Genomic DNA, 21781 nt, shown 5'->3' on the forward strand with positions numbered 1-21781 from the left:
TGTAAACTACTATCCACGTGAAGAGGTATGATAATAGGTATCAAGATACCTAATATCACTCTTCTTCACGTGGGTGGTTGTAAGTTAGTCAGATATCTAATACAAACGAAGAGATCCTCAAGATATTTACGGAAAACTTCAAATTTCAGGTTACTTAGAATCAAAAAGTATAAGTAGCTAACTTCCTCAAGGGTGATATTTGAAAATTGATGGCATATCAAGATACCTAATACCACTCCACTTCATATGGATAGTTGTAAATTAGTCAGATATCTAATACAAACTCAGAGTTCCTTAAATTATTGTTGAAAACTTGAAATTTCAGGTTACCTGTAATCAAAAGGTATAAGTAGCTGACTTCCTTAAGGGTGATATCTGAAAAATGATGGCATATCAAGATATCTAATACCATTCCACTTTACATGGATAGTTGTAAATTTGTCAGATATCTAATACAAACAAGGAGTTCTTTAAGATATTTATGAAAAACTTGAAATTTCAGGTTACCAGGAATCAAAAGGTATAAGTAGCTGACTTCCTTAAGCGTGATATCTAGAAATTTATGGCATATCAAGATACCTAGTACCACTCCACTTCACATGGATAGTTGTAAACTCGTCAGATATCTAATACAAGCACAGGGTTCTTTAAGATATTTATGAAAAACGTGAAATTTCAGGATACCAGGAATCAAAAGGTATAAGTAGCTGACTTCCTTAAGCGTGATATCTGGAAATTTATGGCATGTCAAGATACCTAATATCACTCTTCTTCACTTTGATAATTGTAAATTCGTCAGATATCTAATACAAACTCAGAGTTCCTTAAAATATTGGTAGAAAACTTGAAATTTCATGTTACCTGCAATCAAAAGGTATAAGTAGCTGACTTCCTTAAGGGTGATATCTGAAAATTGATGGCATATCAAGATACCTAATACCATTCCACTTCACATGGATAGTTATAAATTAGTCAGATATCTAATACAAACAAGGCGTTCTTTAAGATATCTACGGAAAACTCGAAATTTCAGGTTACCAGGAATCAAAAGGTATAAGTAGCTGACTTCGTTAAGTATGATATCCGAAAATTGTTGGTATATCAAGATATCTAATATCACACCACTTCACGTTGGTAGTTGTAAATTAGTCAGATATCTAATACAAATACAGAGTTCCTTAAGATATTTGCGAAAAACTTGAAATTTCAGTTTACCTACCATCAAAAGGTATATGTAGCTGACTTCCTTAAGAGTGATATCTGAAAAATGATGGCATATCAAGATACCTAGTACCACTCCACTTCACATGGATAGTTGTAAACTAGTCAGATATCTAATACAAACACAGAGTTCTTTAAGATATTTATGAAAAACTTGAAATTTCAGGCTACCTAGAGTCAAAAGGTATAAGTAGCTGACTTCGTTAAACCTGATATCTGAAAATTGATGGCATATCAAGATACCTAATATCACATCTTGTCATGTGTGCATTGGTAAATTAATCAGATATCTAAAACAAACAAGGAGCTCCTTAAACTATCTTCTAACAACTTTAAATTTGAGTTTACCTGCAATCAAAAGGTATAAGAAGCTGACTTCCTTAAGCGTGATATCTAAAATTTGATGGCATATTAAGATACTAAATATCACTCCACTTCACATGGATAGTTGTAAACTCGTCAGATATCTAAAACAAACACAGAGTTCTTTAAGATATTTATGAAAAACGTGAAATTTCAGGTTACCAGGAATCAAAAGGTATAAGTAGCTGACTTCCTTAAGCGTGATATCTGGAAATTTATGGCATGTCAAGATACCTAATATCATTCTTCTTCACTTTGATAATTGTAAATTCGTCAGATATCTAATACAAACTCAGAGTTCCTTAAAATATTGATAGAAAACTTGAAATTTCATGTTACCTGCAATCAAAAGGTATAAGTAGCTGACTTCCTTAAGGGTGATATCTGAAAATTGATGGCATATCAAGATATCTAATACCCTTCCACTTCACATGGATAGTTGTAAATTAGTCAGATATCTAATACAAACAAGGCGTTCTTTAAGATATCTACGGAAAACTTGAAATTTCAGGTTACCAGGAATCAAAAGGTATAAGTAGCTGACTTCGTTAAGTATGATATCCGAAAATTGTTGGCATATCAAGATATCTAATATCACACCACTTCACGTGGGTAGTTGTAAATTAGTCAGATATCTAATACAAATACAGAGTTCCTTAAGATATTTGCGAAAAACTTGAAATTTCAGTTTACCTGCCATCAAAAGGTATATGTAGCTGACTTCCTTAAGCGTGATATCTGAAAAATGATGGCATATCAAGATACCTAGTATCAGATTTTGTCATATGTGGATTGGTAAATTAATCAGATATTTCAAACAAAGACGGAGTTCCTTAATATATTTTCTAAAAACTTTAATTTTCAGGTTACCTGCAATCAAAAGGTATAAGTAGTTGACTTCCTTAAGCGTGGTATCTCAAAATTAATGGCATATCAAGATACCTAGTACCACTCCACTTCACATGGATAGTTGTAAACTCGTCAGATATCTAATACAAGCACAGGGTTCTTTAAGATATTTATGAAAAACGTGAAATTTCAGGATACCAGGAATCAAAAGGTATAAGTAGCTGACTTCCTTAAGCGTGATATCTGGAAATTTATGGCATGTCAAGATACCTAATATCACTCTTCTTCACTTTGATAATTGTAAATTCGTCAGATATCTAATACAAACTCAGAGTTCCTTAAGATATTTGCGAAAAACTTGAAATTTCAGTTTACCTGCCATCAAAAGGTATATGTAGCTGACTTCCTTAAGCGTGATATCTGAAAATTGATGACATATCACGATACCCAATATCACTACTTGCCATACGTATCGTTGTAAGTTAGTTAAATTTATGATATAAACACGGAGTTCCTTAAGGTATTCACACGGATCTTGAAATTTCATTGTACCGATAATCAAAATGTATAAGTAACTGATTTCCTAAAGAGCGATATCTGAAAATTCGTGGAGTACCAAAACACCATCTATCACTTCTTGCCATATGTATAGTCGTAAATTCGTCAGATATCTAATACAAACATAAAGTCAAACATAAAGTTTCTTACGGTATTCACACTTATGTTGAAATTTCAGGGTAACTCGAATCAAATTGTAAAAGTAGCAGATATCTCAAAATGGATGGTATATCAAATGATTGAAGGTCTGAATTCAATCCGTATCACTTTTAAAGTAAACACTCAGTTGAAAAAGTTTATTCATATTTTGCATTGCAATGTTATGTAATTGGGGATAATTGAGCATGACATTTCATACGACTCCTCGTCCTCTTTAGAAATAAATCTGATAGATAATAATTTTCAAACTCATTAACTTTTATCTGGTAGCGAGCTATCAGTAATTATAACTTTTATATTTTGTAGTAGCTGGCTACGAGTAGCTAACTTTTCATACTTTTAGTAGCTGGCTACTAGTAACTGGCTACTAGTAGCTAACTTTTCCTGGTTCAAGTAGCTGGCTACTAGTAGCCAACTTTTCTCTTTTTAAGTAGCCAGTTACTAGTAGCTGGTTACTAGTAGCCAACTTTACCGATCTTAAAGAATTGCGAAACTTAGGAAAATTTTCATTCCTAGCAGAGAAAATAAGAAAGGATAATTCATAATTGTAATTACACCCCATTTCTTTTTCTCATTTATCACAGTTTTTTCTTCTTCTATTTTTATTTCCATACAACTCTCACGCAATCACCTATATTACAAATATTATCTTTTATACTTATCTGTATGTGTATGCTGATCTATAGCTCTGATTATGTGTATGTTGTTCACCTTATATTTCATTATGTATAAAATTGTATATCTGATGTGCCAGATGGCACAAAGAAATAAACTGAACTGAACTGAATTCTAATATAATTACAAAGGGATCAAGCACAAATTCTAAAAACTTAGATCGGCACGAATATTGTTGGCTTCCTACAGGTGACCCACTTATTAATAGAGAAGTACAAACAAAGAAAATTATTTTAGGTTAAAAATTTCCCTTAGAAAGAATGATTTTAGATTAAAATTTTCCCTTAGATTGACGAAACTAGGTTACAGTTTCCTCGTAAGAAAGACAAATCTAGGTAAAACAACCCCAGTAGAGGCCCCCCCCCCCCTCCCCCTATATGACTGTCCCACTTATCTAGCAATTCGAGTGTCCAATTTATTTACTACATGGGTAGTAATCAATTTAATCAAACAATAAAATGCCTTTCTTGTAGTTATCGGGTGATGAAGGTAGAAAGGCACTTTATTGTTTATATAATTTATTGAATTATAGACTAAGATATCATATCGTCGACCCATTCGTTAGACGTGGAGGCGATTAGACCTTAAAATTTTTTTTCTATTTTTCCATTTTTAATGTTTTAATTCAATGATTACCTAAGGTATTTCTCATGGTCAGCAAAAATTTCAATGTCAGTTGTTGAGGTACATGGGAGATACAGAGCTCACAATTCTTTGTTATGTAAAAAAGGCTCATTCTGAATACAATTGAACAGCTTTTAGTGTTTGTCAGATCTCATTTTGTTTGTTTTTAGAAATACCTTAGTTAAGCATTGTAAACATTAAGGGAAAATAAAATTGAAAATGTTCCGTCCCAATAGCGTCCATGCCCTTTTATACGGAGCGACCACTACACGCTATGACCTTTACGACGCTCCTTATTTGGGAGCCTTCGTCAGGCGGTCATTCAAGTTTGCAACAAACACGTATTCAATGTCAAGGATGAAAATAATGTCAATTTCAAAACAAATATCAGGAAAAGATTCTGGTGACAGGAAATTTCATCGTTGACTATTCTTAGTTCACAATGAGAAAATGATATAATTGCGACTATGCTCTCTTAATTTCCGCCTTAGTCACACAGACATAAATAGTTTTAGGTTCCCCCTTTTCAATAATTAGAAAGTCTGCTAATTGTATGTTATAAATATAAAAAGGTTCGTCTTTTCTCAAAGATTCATATAAATGGCCCTACATACGATGTTTCTCTTACTAAAGGAAAATAAATAGATGGAAAAAATTCCAAGAGATAGAGCAGTTGATGTTCTGTAGCGGAAATGCTATACCCCCCCCCCTAAAAAAAACCCATTATTCTTTCCACATCTATTCCTGGTTTGTTACTTAAAACAACATTTAAGTTTATTGAAGTACAAATATAAAAATTAAAGAAATTAAAATAAATGTTTATTCGGTATATTGACACACATACATACAAATATATTGTACGTTCATACCAAGGGCTTAGTTCCAGTAGGTTCCTTTAATTGATGCACGTATGTCTAAGCTAGGGGTCATTTTGTTTTCGAAAGCAAAAATAGCCCTTTGTCCGAAAAAAACCCTCCAAAACAACAACACCCCCCCCAAAAAAAACAATGAAAGGAAAAAAAAACCAAAAAACCAACAACCAAAAAAAAAAAAAAAAAAAAAAAAAAAAAAAAAAAAGACAAAAAGCAAAAAATAAAAACAACAACAACAACAACAACCCCAAAAAACCCAGAATACCCTGTATGCTAGTATTTTAATTTTTGTACCTATTGGACTTGTAGGTCAAAATTGTGTGTCGGAAAGAGGAACCAACAAAACGCTATCGATCAATTTGCTCGACAAATATTGATACACAATACATTTCTTTCAAATGAACTATATGAAAAATGAACAGCATTGTACATGTGTTCTATAATACCAAGTAACAATGTTGCCCTTCAATCATTCTCAACAGGGCCGTAAATTACATGGAGGCGGAGGAGGCAGCTGCCTCCTCCAACTTTTGAGCCAAAAAAAATTAAAATTTAAAGTTCATTAGAATTTATGTTGTTTCCAATAACTAAGAACATGATACCTCCCTTAAAAAGCATTCCAAATCTTTCTTTCAGAATGAGTTAGTCAAGTAACATCTTAGAAGGCCCTAGAATCAAGGATTTTGCACGAAACGTGTTCAGTGTGCACAAAATGTGCTCAGCGTCTAGGGGCCTGGGCGGCTCCCAGACCCCCGCCTAATTTCCTGCCTCCTCCAAATTGAAGGTTAATTTACGGCCCTGCTCAAAGGTTTTTTTTTGTTTTTGAATTTTTTGTTGTTGCTACGATTTAATCCCCCCCCCCCCATTTTTAGTTTTTAAATCTCATGATGTTATTTCAGAACAAAATTGGTTTGAACAAAACTACGTGCTAATGAAAATCCAGAAACCAGATGGGGTAGCCTAAGATTTCTTGTCGCCTTGGGGGGAAACAATACCGACTGTAGAATGGGGATTTCGAACCGTACTAGGACACTCCTCCTCATGGCGAAAAATCTGAATTTTTGCACATGGGAACAATCTTGGGGGGGGGGGGGTTAGAAATTGGAAAACAAAAAAAGTTTGAATATGTTTGTGTGATCCCTTGTTTACATTCTTAAAATAGAAATTGTCCTTGACAGATCACAAATGGGAAGATACGTCAAACATTATTTCTGCATGAGACGCATATTTAAATATAGCATATTGCATCGACCTTGTGTTTGTAAACAAAACTACAATTATAGAGACACTTAGGGGGCAAACACAAGTTATTCTAAAATAGATATGGTGTTTTCCAGAGATTTAAATCGCGCGGGAATCATGAACTATTCACCAGTCTGTTGTGATCGACTTTGGGGAAATCCCACACGCAGCCCTTACTATTCCAGGTGTTTTATGTTGCCCCCCCCCCTTCCTACACCAGGTGTATCTCCATAGATATGATTATGATAAAAACAAAATATACCTAAACCACTCCCACCAACTGCAATATGAGGACTGGGCTTTCCTTTTTCTAGATTTTTGCATGGGGGTTTACCTTTGCACCTATAGCACAATATCAGAAGACCCAAAAATGAAATAGGAAATTATTATTCTAAATATAGCTTGGTATTCGGCTATATAGGATGAATATTTTGCAAGGATGCTCAGTTTTGAAAAAAAAATATTTGAATTGAACATCAATTTAAACTCTCCAGCTGAACTGTGCGATGTTTTTGTACATTTTTCTGTGCATTATGGGATGGGGAAATTTAGGTATGATTTATTTATTTATTCATCTATCTAATTATTTTGAAATTCATAAATGCTTAATTCAATTAACACTTAGTCTAATTTTAATGATATTGTAGAATTTCATAAACGATATTAAACTTATGTATATCAAACTGTTTAGAAACCAACACCAAGTGGTATAGGCATATAATCCTTTTATCATTGTAGTATTGACGAAGCGTCCATGTTTTAACTCAGACGGGAATCTAACTTATTACGATATCGGCCAATTTTGCTGCGGGGGTCATGTTTACGACAGAGAGGAGGATCTTCGCTGTTGTGAAGGTGAGAGAGAGAGAGAGAAAGAGAGAGAGGGAGAGAGAAAGAGAGAATTTTCCTGCACTAACAGATATGATTTAAAGTTCAAAACAGCGTAGATTTAAAAAAGAAGAAATGAATTGAAATTTAATGCTTAACCAAAAACCACAGTGGCATTACACCCTGTATTCAATTCTTGTTCTTTTCGAGATGTAGTTGACAAGTAGAATATCTTTTGATTTTTTTCTGTTTAGGTGTGAAGATATACAGAGAAAATTCCCACACCTGTTGTGACTCCGGGGAAGTACACGACAGATTCATTCAGACCGGGCAATATAGAGGAAAGGAACAACGGTGCTGTGGAAACAGGACTCACCTGACAGACACCATTGGTAAGTTTACACATCACTTTAATCTCTCTCTCTCTCTCTCTCTCTCTCTCTCTCTCTCTCTCTCTCTGCAGTGTGTATCTTGTATGATCCTTTGAACAGCGTGGCGAGAATTTTGACTCGCCTAGGTTCGCGAGCGATCTGTTGCGCGCTGTTCACATGGTGCTAGGAGATCCCGGGGCAAGGGCGAAAGCGGCTATCCATATATATTAGTGAATGTGTGTGTGTGTGTGTGTGTGTGTGAGAGAGAGAGAGAGAGAGAGAGAGAGAGAGAGAGAGAGAGAGGACTCGCCTGTCTCACATTCGGTCAACCTCGGCTGTTTTCGGAACCTACATTAAGTATGGTACGAATAGATAAGTTTATTCCAATTTTGGGCCCAGAGGGCATAACAGTAAGACAGTTTATAAAGAAGGAAATTCAAAAAAGAAAGAAAGTTTACAACATTAACTACAGGTTACATAGACTGCAAACTGCATGTGGATGCAGCATGATGGGAAAACAAGTACATACATATATATATGAATTGCTAATCATGTGTATACACAAGTAAATGGACAGTATCAGTATTATACCAACATATGAATAATAAACTATAATGATTTTTGCAGTTTTAAAGCATCACTTCTTTTTCTGAAAGTTTGCATTAAATATTCACTCGATCAATTACTGGTTTGTCTTCATTAATCATCAACCAAATAAATTTTTGTAGCGAAGATCCAATGTATCATCCACATTATGATTAAGAAGTTTCACACCAAACGAAAATAAAATAAGGAAGAAAACTAAAAAATTCGGATTACGAAGGTGATCTGACCCGGCCCGGCCCGGTTTTTACTACCCATTTTACCAACTATCGTAAATTTGTCCTTATTTGTTAGATAGATAAATTTTTGTTGAGCTTGTATATACCATTAAAAAACATATTTCTCTCTTCAACATAGAATGGACAATCAGTAAGGAAATGAAATTCATCTTCTACACAATTAAGGTTACATAATTCGCAAATTCGAATATTCCGAGGTTGTCCGGGTCAAAGGCGCCGGACGTACTTATTAGTACGAATTTATAACGTGTCGTGTGATTGGTCCGCGAATAATCCCGAGACCCCACGGATGATCCCGAGACTAAGCAATGTCTTTGCGAACCAATCACACGGCGCGTACAACAAATTCGTACTCTGTGACCTCCTGTGCTGCCAGTGGAAGAGAGGAAACCCTGTCCGATCAATGCACGCAAGATTGTGTCAAATAAAAGAGATGAGATGGGTTTTGAGTTGAAGAGACTTGTAGTATGACATCTCCCCGACCTGTCGCTCTCCAAAATTCCGTAGGTAACCCGGTAATTACTTGGAAAATGTGCCCCGAAACGGGGACCCCCTGTTTGTTTACAAATTTTTGTTTCTTACCTGTGTATAAAATGTGTATTTTATTATACCGGTAGAAGGCCAATCTCTAAAGCTTACAAAGAGCGTGAAACGATTACATGAATCGAAAGAGGGATGAGATAGACTGGGAATTCACACATTTCAGAGAAAATATTGCCACCAAAAAAAAAAGGGGGGGGGGGTAGTAATATCCATACTTCAGGTGCCTGTGGTTAGGATGACTTCCCATTAACTATCCCATATTTTTCTCTTTCTTTTCCATTTCTCTGTTTTGTTAGTTTATCATGCATATGAAGTATTCATACCTAATATATTATCAATGCACTTTGTGTATAATATATTATCTTTTTACTTCATACATATTGAGATATCAATTTGATATGTTCCCCCCAGTCTATTTGTATGGTTAGGGTAATTTACCCTTTCTATGTTTATATATGTATATATGACTTGTATGTATACATATATATGGTATATATATTTTTTATTTATTCACCAATCAAGGGCCCTCAAGGGGCATATACAAATTAACAATTAAACATTATAACTACATGGTACAATTTACACATGTGTACCATATACACGTTGAGGGTTTCTACTTTGACATAGGTATTGAATTCTCATCACAATACTGATTGGAAATGTACTGTACAATAAGTGTGCTATATGCGAAGTAAAGTAAAACAATATTATAAAATGTCACAAACACAGAGGGTACCAAGGGACGGTGCCTGAGCCAAGTCTATCAGACTGGCAGTCTTGTACCTAAGTAATTTCTTGGGAACATATAAATAAACACGACAAAAATCTCCTTATGTGTAGATCAGAATTATGTATGTAGGCCTAAATTGTAAACATGTAGTATACTACATGTAGGCCTATATAGCATTTTGAACAAAGAATTCTGTATTTAAACAATATTCATTAAAATATCTATAAAAATAATTTTCAATAACATAGTCTATTCTTTAATTTATTTCGCGCACCCTTTAACAGAGATGCATACGAATTTAATGCGCATTAGTTTACTTCGCATTAAATATTACCGCCGTGTGAACGCTATTTAATTCGAATTAATTTAATGCGCATTATTTTACTTCGCATCAAATTTGATGCGAAGTAAAATTTAATGCGCATCCGTGTGAACGAGGCATAAGACAGTTTATTTATAGTATACACAAAAATAAATACATGATACCACAATATGTACACATGCATACCATATACAGATGTTATATATTCAAGACAGCTTACTTGAGTATTGTATACAATTAAATAGAACTACACAATACGATATACAGATGTACACCATTGTATGTGTGTCTGTATTGTTTGTGTATGTAAATCATATATCTACTTATTTTGTATTCCACTTCCATTCTGACCTTGATGTAGAGAGAGGGCTAAACTAATTTTGAATGAAATATTGGTTTGAAAAAACCAACAAACATGTAATGTCCATGATAAGCTGAGAGAGATTACAATTTATGTGATAATTGATGATATCTCAATAGGTACATGTATGAAGTGAGAAGATAATAAAAATCATAGCCTCTTGGTGAAACGGAGAAGTTTTAAAATTTCAAAAAAAAAAAGTTTCAAAAAATATCAGAGTAATCTAGAATCGAAATCACAGAAGAGGAATGTGATGAAGTGCGTGAGTGAGGCGGAAGTCGTCAATACTATATACATTTGATGAAGTGTGTGAGTGGGGCGGAAGTCGTCAATACTATAAACATTTGATGAAGTGCGTGAGTGAGGCGGAAGTCATCAATACTATATACATTTGATGAAGTGCGTGAGTGAGGCGGAGGTCGTCAATACTATATACATTTGATGAAGTGCGTGAGTGAGGCGGAAGTCGTCAATACTATATACATTTGATGAAGTGCGTGAGTGAGGCGGAAGTCGTCAATACTATATACATTTACATGTTGTATATTTTACATTTTCAGGAACAGACACGTACTGCTGTGGAAGTGAATTCATAAGAAAAGATTACGGTTGCTGCAATGGTACAATAGCCTTCAACAGGAGTGTTTCAGACTGTGTGAAATATCACGTGGTTCCACGGGGGCACGACTTCTGCAATGGGATACAATTCGACAAACGGAAACAGACGTGCTGCGGCAATTCCCGTCTCCACAATGTTCCTTCCGGTGACTGGAATTTTCGGTGTTGTGGGATGGCTTTAATTGATGATAGAAAACAACGATGCTGTTCAGACAACGTCCAGCCTAAAAGTGGATATTGTTGTGGGACAGGTAAGATTTAAATCATTTACAAAGAAGCTCATCAACTTTAATCGGCAACCCTCGGCTAACTTCGCTACGCTCCATATACAGTGTGTGAGGAACGAGTCGCGCGAGGAGTTCCGAGTGCATCAACTTTTGTTGAAGTGTCACGAATTCCGATAGCTGCATATCAATCTCTACCCAGAGTTGTCGTTCCTTGCTCTCACTAACATCTCAAAATAAGCAATGTTATTCCACATGTAAATCCACTTTTTTTTTTACCAGCTAATAAAACTAAGAACTACTTTATAAAATATTAGGAAAATGTAGGACAAGTAACTATTTGTAGATTTTTTTCCATTACTATATATTCTTCATGTACTTGTGTATAGGCCTGGTGCAATAAAACTACCCAATAAGGGGCAATATCCACGTTTCAATCCAAATCAATGCTTCTTGTATCACAAAGTCAAAAAGACTTGGCATCTGCTCAGTATTTATTTATTTACGTATATTTTTGTAACTGAAGTCGAAACCATACTTTATTTTAGCATACGTGCCATTTTACAAAAATCTTGCAAAACCCTTGAGACGTTGACAGAGGTGTAAATGAGAGCAAGGAACGACAACTCTGGGGAGAGATTGGCTGCATATCTGTAGCTCTGTAGGGAAATATTGGTCTGACCCGATATTTCCCCAGAGAGCTACAGATCTGTAGCTAAAATTCTGACAGATGGAACATCTCAGGGCCATAATAATAGTAAAATTATTATGTTAAAGTGACATAATAAAGTAAAGTATTATGTTAAAGTGGCATAATAATAATAAAGTATTATGTTAAAGTGGCATAATAATAATAAAGTATTATGTTAAAGTGACATAATAATAATAAAGTATTATGTTAAAGTGACATAATAATAATAAAGTATTATGTTAAAGTGGCATAATAATAATAAAGTATTATGTTAAAGTGGCATAATAATAGTAAAGTATTTTATTATATGATTGAATAATTCCTAGCTCTCTCATTGGCTGAGATCCAACAATGTAGAAATCATACTACGTTATGTTTACCTGCATGTGACCTTCCAGGTGAACATAAGTAATTATTTTTCCACATAGGACCAAAAATAGGTCGGGAACTTCCAATTTGACGCGATCGATTATACTTATTTTTGCCGTCCAATGAAATTCCGCATTTCTCACTGGGTTCGGCTAAATTAAAGCAAAGAACAATCTTGAAGGGTTTTTTAATCATATAATAAAACAATTATTGCTGTTTTTGAGGTCAATACGATGATTTAGACACCTTCGAAGTACAATATTGTACTCCTCAGGTGTCTAAATCATCGTATTGACCTCAAAAACAGCAATAATTGTATAATGTTAAAGTGACATAATAATAGTAAAGTATTATGTTAAAGTGGCCTGCGACCTTTGTTTTGATTGTCGTATATCCGAAAACCTCATGACTTTTATTACTAGTAGCGGACTCCCGGCGAAGAAACACTTACAGTCACTATAATAAACATCTTTTAAAGTTAAGCAAGGCGCCGGGATGAAGAATCCCCCACCCTCGGTCGTGAAGCATGCGCGCTGATCATTAAGCTACCGCAACGGTTTCAATTTTCTTTTCAAAATCACTAAGTGTTCCATATATTTCTATAAATTCACGGTAAAAATCTTATGCTAGTGCTAGATGTAGTATTAAAAATGTCATTTCTGCTTAGGGGTGTATAACCGAAACAACCAGATCTGCTGCCGTCGGAATATCATCTCCTCAAATGGTACATTAGGCTGTTGTGGAGGGGGTTCTTATGACAAACGACACCAGACCTGCTGCCACGGCAAAGCAATCCAGAAAGAAACCGAAATATGCTGCCAAGGTAAAGAAAAAAACCTCACATGAGTAGGTCTATTCTATACAATAATCTGATAGTTTTCATTGTAAACTAAATTTCTTTTCTTTGACTGAAGATCTCTTTCCCATTTCTCATAACATTCAACCAAACTAAAAAAAGACATCAATAAATAATATTCACAATTTTACCAGATATGTTAAAAAAAAAATTTATTTCAAATTTTTTCATCTGCTTCTACTACAAAAAAATATTTTGCAAAATGTATGATATACACCCCTTTCTCCTTCTCTTCTGTCCAAAATCAAACAGAAATTATGTATGATAACATATGAGCTTTTTCTTTTCATAATCATGTCATAATCCAACACCGTTATTTCAGGCACCGTGCACAATATCAACAATGTTGAAAAACCCCAGTGCTGTGGAAGAAGCGTGTACTCTCGGACATCACAACTTTTTTGCAGAAATGACGTCATAACAGACAAAACGAAAACTCATCACTTCAATACCTGTGGAAAGCAGCCGTATGACGGGGAAAAAGACCTCTGCTGCAATATGCAGATCCATAAAGGGGCCAAGGGATCTGGGCGAAAATGCTGTGGTTCAGGGACTAAAAACTATAACCCTAAAACGGAGGAGTGTCATCTTAATGATGTCAAGAATAAAACAGATAGGTGAATACTCTCTCTCTCTCTCTCTCTCTCTCTCTCTCTCATTTACCCTTGAAGACCTTAAAGACTTTCAGGGGTATAACCTTTGATCCATTCTTGTCAATAATACATAATCCATTACCTTTAGCCATCCTGATAAAAAAGAACCGCAAACATTCGGAATTTCCACAGCTTGCTCTCCTGAATGGACTCCATCGAAAATGCAAAAATTCATAAAGGATAAGAAAATATACATCTGCAGAAGAAATGGTATTTTTTTGTATTTTCTTTCTGAAGAAATGGTATATTTTGTCAGTTGTACTTTACAGTATGCAATTAATCCAAGCTTACGCCGGAAACAGTCAAAACTATTGTCCCGAGGTGGTGGCGAAGACCCGGGAAACTGTTTTTAGAGGTCGTAGGCCAGGGACAACAGTCTCCCCGGTCTTCGCCACCACCTCGGGACAATAGTCTTGATTTTTTCCCGCGTAGGCATGAAATACATTGTACTTGTTTTATTACCTAATCTGCTAATCAGGCATTAGTTTCTCACGTGACCGGGAAACAGTTCGTCACGTGACGGGAAACAGTTTGTCACATGATCAGGTAATAGTAGGTCACGTAATGAACTGTTTCACCCCCTCTCTCTGCTGATTAAAGTTTGAAAACTGAAAAAAAATGTAATATAAATTTATATACATGTAGTAGATTAGGTCATAAAATCTGTTTTCTAATATCTTTTATTTTGATGAAAGTTTCAAGTAAATAAAAAACAAAGAGACAGACGGACCTAAAAGGGATGTTCAATGATCTTCTATCTTGAGAAAGGTAGATAATAGATAACGAACAGCGATCAATTTCATAAATCCTATAAAGATGAAGATAACGAACTTTGATCAATCTCATAACTCCTATAAAAGTGATGATAACGAACAGTGATCAATCTCATAACTCCTATAAAGGTGAAGATAACGAACAGCGATCAATCTCATAACTCCTATAAAGGTGAAGATAACGAACAGTGATCAATCTCATAACTCCTATTAACAATACAAAACAGAGTTGGGCAAACACGGATTTCTTTGAGAGTAAATGATCGAAGTTATGTCGCAACAGAACAGTAGACATACGTTATTATAATAATTAGAACAGTAGACGTACGTTATTATAATAATTACAACAGTAGACGTACGTTATTATAATAATTAGAACAGTAGACGTACGTTATTATAATAATTAGAACAGTAGACGTACGTTATTATAATAATTACAACAGTAGACATACGTTATTATAATAATTACAACAGTAGACATACGTTATTATAATAATTACAACAGTAGACATACGTTATTATAATAATTAGGGATTTTTTTTCCAGCTTATGTAATGGAAGTGAAATCCTTCGAACTCTACAACAGAACAGACACTTTGCAAAAAGGGACTTTATTAAACGTGGCTGTGAAACACAAAATCAACAATGCCAAGAATGGTCTGGAGATAGATAGAACCTTTACTCTGGATCTTCCTTGTAGCAGTGCAAAGCTACAGAAACAAAATTACGAAATACTGCTCGTAACAGACATGGATGTCAAACCTCCTAAGAAATTGTTTTATCTCGGGGACAGTGATATCATTCTCCCTTACAAAACGAAGATAGGAAAGATTATAAAAAGAAAATTAAACACGTGTGAAAAACATATTGTAAGAAATATATACGCATTCATTAAACAAACTTTGAAATCAAAAAAGAGATTACGATGAAGAGCAACGAGAAGAGGTTAGCGCTAGCAGCAATATGAAGGCATCACCGACTGTAAGTATAATACAGGCTTAGCAACCTTTGCCGGGATACCTCTCAACCTTTGCCGGGATACACCACAACCTCTGCTGTGATATATCGCAACCTCTGTAGGAATACAACGCAACCTCTATCAGGATACCTTAGAAAATTGCCTGGATACCTTGGGACCTTGGTCGGGATACCTCGGGACCTTGGTCGGGATACCTCGGGACCTCTGTCGGGATACCTCGGGATCTCTGTCGGGATACATATAGAGACCACTGCTGGGATACCAAGGGACTGTTTTGGAACATAGAGGAACTCAGTGGGATACCAGGATGAGTTAGCAAATATTGATTGTATATTGATTTACTCTTGGTCAGCATTTTGGGTGAAGAAGTTCACTTTTATCAGGGACGATGACATTAGTAGGCCTCCTTCATTCAGATGGAGATAAAAAAAAACATTCCGAGGACTTATAAATCTAGATATTGTTATGAACTATTCTTTGGCACTATTTTTCATATGCACTGATTTTTGAAAATTTACATGTACGTTGTATATATTAACAATATTGATTAACTTGTAATTGTGTTGGATTCTATATATAACTGGCAGAATTTCAGGGCGACTCGTTTACGTTTTGAGTTGATTCTTTCAATATGGTCACTTCCATTGCATTGATAGCGCCCCCTGTTTTTTGTTTTTTATTTTCAAATGTATTTTATCAAACGTTGCCATATTTTATCTTTTCTATTTGTATTGTATATTTTTTTCATTTGTATTGTATATTTTTTTCATTTGTGTTGTATATTTTTTCACCATTGGTCAAGATTTAGCCAGTATCGTGTTGAAAACGAGCAAGGTTTTGAAACCACATGATAAACTGGTCCCCTATTTCCACCCAGGACTAGTTTAGTTGATAAGTTAAATGGTGGATAAACGGGGGAAAGTTCAGTAGAATTTACAGACATGTATAGTTAAACAGTAGTTATAAAAAAGATATAGCCTATGGCTCGAAATTTGAACCATATTTTAAACCAAAGAAATCATTTGTAACAAACCAAAATAGGCAATCCCTCAGATACAATACAAATGAAAAATTATACAATTATATGCCTTCCCTGAAAATAAAAATCATACAATACAAACGAAAGTGTTTTCCAATACAAATGAAAAATCATTCACGACAAATGGTAAATTTAGAATACAAATGGAAAATATACGATATCAATGAAAAGTTATACAATGCAACTGGAAAAGATAACATTGTATTTATATGATGAAATCAAATTAAATGTGTTCATTTTTATCTATGTACTCCAATTGTTACTTGTGAAACGTTTTATGGTGACTTTGATGTAGACTTCTTTCCAGATTGTGTTCTAGGAAATCGGGTTAAATGTATTGTAATAATTGAGGAGGATGTCTCATATTGTCTTTTGTATTATGAGAATGTAAAAACAATGGCAGCACGCGGAATTTGTAGAACTATACGTCCATACTATCAACTGTCTCAATATGAGTGAAAAGTTCTCGACGGGACAAACAATCAACGCCTGTGTTTTATTTATCTATTGTACATTTATATCTGATATTTGTGTAGTGTAATTTAATGAACTTGAATATTTTTTAAACATATTTTGTTGCTGTGATTGGTCAGTTGTGTATCAGAGTTGTTTGCCAGTGTTTTTATTGATATATAAAACATGTACAATGAAATACCATTGGTTATTTCCCAAAACTGTATTCATTCTTTATACTATGTAGTGCTAAGTTGTTTGTTTTTGTTTATTTGTTTTTTGGTGAGGAGGGGGTTGCATCTTTGTTTTTTATGCTTTGATTTTTTGTTTTTTGTTTGTTTATTTGGTTTTTAAAAAATATATATATACATGTATTATGTGTATAATTATTTATCTTGACAAGTTATTTCCTTGCTTTGATTTGCAATTGTTGAATGTCGTAACGTTACTAAAGTTTTCTTTTTCTGATAAAAAAAAAAATATCAGCTGCATTGATCCGAGATCGAATTAATATTGGTGACGGTTAAAATACACTTTCTTCAGCAGAAATAACTCCCCCGATATATGAAAAATGTGTAAATTTGTTAATTTCCACCTGACGATATGAAATTATATGCACATTATTACAAATTTGTACATGAACAGAGTTGGAACAATTTTCATACTACCATTCAGTTTTTAAACGTTTGCAAAGTAAATTTTTTTTTTCAAAAACACTAGATATAATAATGGAAATCACATGAATCTAAGATATTTTTGCATTTGTATATTCTGAAAGGTTTCTATTGAAGATGTTTTGTATTGCTTCCTTATGGTAACTATGTACATTTCACATTGTGTTCAGACATAGATGTAAAACCATTGAGGAAAATTATTAATATTGCTGTTTTTATTGGGGTTTTTTTATTTTTTTATTATTGTCATGTTTTTGTTAAAATATATTTTGATGTTTTTTTCTTCTTCTTAAATTGTAGGCCTAATTCATCGTTTGACTTTTTTGTTTTATCTGTATTATTGTCAAGTTTCCAATAAAATATTTTTATAATGCTATTTGCGGTTTTTTCCCTTTAAATTATATTTTTTCGCCAATGATTATATTAAATATAAAGGAGCTAACCAAAATACATCTTCGGAAATCCACGGTCGGTCACACTTCTTTTAGGTATTTTTTCGCCAATGATTATATTTAATATAAAGGAGCTAACAAAAATATATGTCGGAAATCCACGGTCTGTCGTACTTCTTTTAGGTTTTGGATTTCCGACCATGACCCAAATAGAAGTTTACAACAATGGTTTTGCTATCTTTTTAAGAAATGAATTTCAATTTTATGAAAATACTTGGGGGTTTAAACTGCGACGCTTCATTCCGGCATTTTTCATCCGGCGCTTCATCAAAAGTTTACGCTGGCAAGAAGCGTCATGTATCATCCCCCCCCCCCCCCCCCCCAAGAAATTATAAGTGAGATACAGCACTCGCAATTCAGTAAAATTATTAATATTGCTGGGTTTTTTTGTTTTTGTCATGTTTTTGTTAAAATATATTTTGATGTTTTTTCTTCTTCTTAAATTGTAATTTATCGTTTGACTTTTTTGTTTTATCTGTATTATTGTCAAGTTTTCAATAAAATATTTTTATAATGCTATTTGCGGTTTTTCCCCTTTAAATTATATTTTTTCGCCAATGATTATATTAAATATAAAGGAGCTAACCAAAATACATCTTCGGAAATCACAAGGTATCACACCGGTAATTGTCCAATCAAAATGAACTTAGTCAATTGTAGTTCCATATATTTAAAGAAATATTTTTTTTCCTTGCGCGATTTTTCTCATTTCCTCTTCTTCTTTTCTCTTAATTTTTGTACCCCTGATTAGGAAATTTTTGTGTAATTTGTAGAAATAACCAAGTGTATACAAAGGAACTATTTGCTGTTGGTAGCTGAGGCTACTTCCTGAGGTGCACTCCAGCTGTTTACACACATGTGAAAAACACGTGGATTTGAGGGTAGTCTTGTTTGCGGGTAATTTATTTTCGAAAATGCCGCGTAGGATGTTGTTTTTCTGGTGTTGGCAGACGAGATAGGTAACATAGAACGTGTCCGACTGCGTTATTCGGCATCAATTTTGTAAACTGACTTTTAATGATTTTTTTCCCTCTATAGTAATATATAGTGAAAATAATTACCGGTGTGATACCTTGAAACTGCGACGCTTCATTCTGGCATTTTTCATCCGCCGCTTCATCAAAAGTATATGCTGGCGAGAAGCGTCATGTATCCCCCCCCCCCTAAAGAAATTTATTTTATAACTTTGATTTCTGTCAAAATTACCAGTTTTTAAAATAGAAGTGCGATATTTATCAAAATTCATCAAGATTCGCATGCGCCTCGTTTGTTACTGTGCGTACATGTACATCATTCAATTATGATTTGTAAAAGATAACAAAGGCACTGTAAACTGATGTATTTCAGCTTTTCCTTTCCGTTATCACATTAAAGGGGTATAGCAACAATTATTATTATTTATTTAGGAATAGGCACAAGAAAATATTACAGAGAGACATGCATTTAAAACGAGATATCTTGTAAAACACATAGGTACAAAGGAAAACTCTTTAAACTACATGTACTTGGTATTAAAAATATGGTGGATATAATTCATACGCCTATGCCAAGGGTTACCCATGAAAGCCACATGGCTTATTTTCAATGTAAAATGACAAACACAATATATTATAATAACAAAAAGAGTGATTATTGGGAAGACGAAAAAAGGATGAAAGACATTCAAAGTCAAAAACTCGGTAATGTTTTATATCCTAACTAATTTGAATAATTTTTATTTTTTGGGGTACAATTTCAGACTTTCAATTTCATTGATCACAATGCATTTATATTATGTATTTCTTTTTTATGTAATTTTTTTTAAAGCTCAAACTGAGTCCATGCCCTTTTAAGAAATAAGTGAATTTGGCGGGGTCAAGTAAAAATCTTCTTCCCGATTTACATGACGAGTTACAGACATGACAATTCCTTCAGGTTATGTAAATACTGGCCATGGATAATGTAAATAAAGACTCTAGAGCTTTTGAGGAAATTTGAATTAAGATCGTGACATTTTTTGGGCGAAGGAGATTGAATTTTGTGCAAAGGGAAAGTCACTCATGCTCTCTTTTAAAGGAATTCATTAAAGCAATGCTAGCTGTCGTTTTGGTGTCGAAAATTTTTGTCGCAAAATTGTGACTTACTACTATTCCAATGACAGAAAAAATAAGGTTATATAAACTTTTGTTATTAATATTTGTGTTAGAAAACCTATCCAGAGGCTCTGAATGAAGCAAAAGTACATTACACAAAATGATTTCTATATAATGCTATATATTCAAAACAACCGAAATCTTTACTTTGATAAAATCTTAAACAGATTAAAGTTACATACAAATCTATCATAATGGCATATTTTTACAACAAAATAAAATTTTCAGATTTAGAGCTAATATTACTTTAAAAAGACATCGACACGATTTGAGCTGAAAATTTTCAAATTTTATTTTTCCAATTTTAATATTTAGAATGCTTAACTAAGGCATTTCTAATGGTCAATGCAACAAAAATTTGAATGTCAGTTGTTGAATTCTAAGTGAGATACAGCACTCGCAATTCTTTTTTATGTATTTTTTTTTTTTTTTTTTTTAGCTCAAACTGAGTCCATACCCCTTTAAGAAATAAGAGAGGCGGGGTCAAGTAAAAATCTACTTCCCAAGAACAACAAGGCCAAAGAAAAAAAAAAAAAAAAGGAATCGTACTTGAAAGCACCCTCAGTTACATATGTAGTTTGCAAAGTCTCAAGAGCGAGAGTCTGCGTGGGAAAGCGAGACTAGCAATACCCTTGACCCAGGCGCCCATGGAACCATCAGAGAGAGAGAGAGAGAGAGAGAGAGAGAGACTTCTTATTCACAAATAAGATACATTCATAGAAATTTCAGTGTTGCGAATGTTGAGCCACGAGTCGAAAAGTCGGAATTCCATGCTAATTTTAGAACAATATTTTCCCCTTCTTTAAATTATTTAGTCAACTGTCATAATGCATGTGATGAAAATAAAAATAACTTCCCATGTTGAGGAATGAACGTTATCTAATCTTTTAAATGTGACACCTAATGACAAACAAGACTCAGTCTTCAAAAGAACAGGCGACCGGGTCAATAAAAAAAAATCCAGACCAGCTGCGATTTTATCAGTCTTACTCGCACCTTCCCGAATCAAAGGCTTTGTGACCCAACACACTTCCAGCAGATTACGCGCACGGACGCTAGAAAAATAATCACACAAAAACATGAGCTTCAGGAAAATATATCGCGAAGAGTGCAAAAGAAAAGTTACTGTTTAATTTTATAGTAGATTTCTAGAGAGAGAGAGAGAGAGAGAGAGAGAGAGAGAGAGAGAGAGAGAACTATATTGCTATATTATGTACGCGTACGGTCTTCTGATCAAGGTTGTACATGTATGTCTTTAAATCAGAAAACAGCAAATTCGGATTTGCACGATAAAGAACAGCTTCACTT

The 21781-nt window shown here is 34.1% G+C and overlaps 1 protein-coding gene across 3 annotated transcripts; it reads left to right on the forward strand.

Moving 5' to 3' along the window:
• The first annotated feature begins 7006 nt into the window (after positions 1-7006).
• LOC125674188 (galaxin-like) lies at positions 7007-18860 on the forward strand. 3 transcript variants are annotated; one of them, XM_048911282.2, is made up of 8 exons: positions 7007-7115; positions 7302-7418; positions 7646-7783; positions 11121-11429; positions 13130-13285; positions 13641-13935; positions 14060-14181; positions 15291-18860. In XM_048911282.2, the coding sequence occupies exons 1-8, from the start codon at positions 7070-7072 to the stop codon at positions 15671-15673; spliced, it is 1566 nt and encodes a 521-aa protein (XP_048767239.1). In that variant the 5' UTR covers positions 7007-7069; the 3' UTR covers positions 15674-18860. The 3 variants fall into 3 exon arrangements, with proteins under 3 accessions (XP_048767239.1, XP_048767241.1, XP_048767240.1); XM_048911284.2 differs by lacking the exon at positions 14060-14181; XM_048911283.2 differs by lacking the exons at positions 7007-7115; positions 7302-7418; positions 7646-7783 and adding an exon at positions 8922-9111.
• The last annotated feature ends 2921 nt before the right edge of the window (positions 18861-21781 follow it).

The sequence above is a fragment of the Ostrea edulis genome, chromosome 3 (genome assembly GCF_947568905.1).
Source record: "Ostrea edulis chromosome 3, xbOstEdul1.1, whole genome shotgun sequence".
Classification (NCBI taxonomy): Eukaryota; Metazoa; Mollusca; class Bivalvia; order Ostreida; family Ostreidae; genus Ostrea; species Ostrea edulis.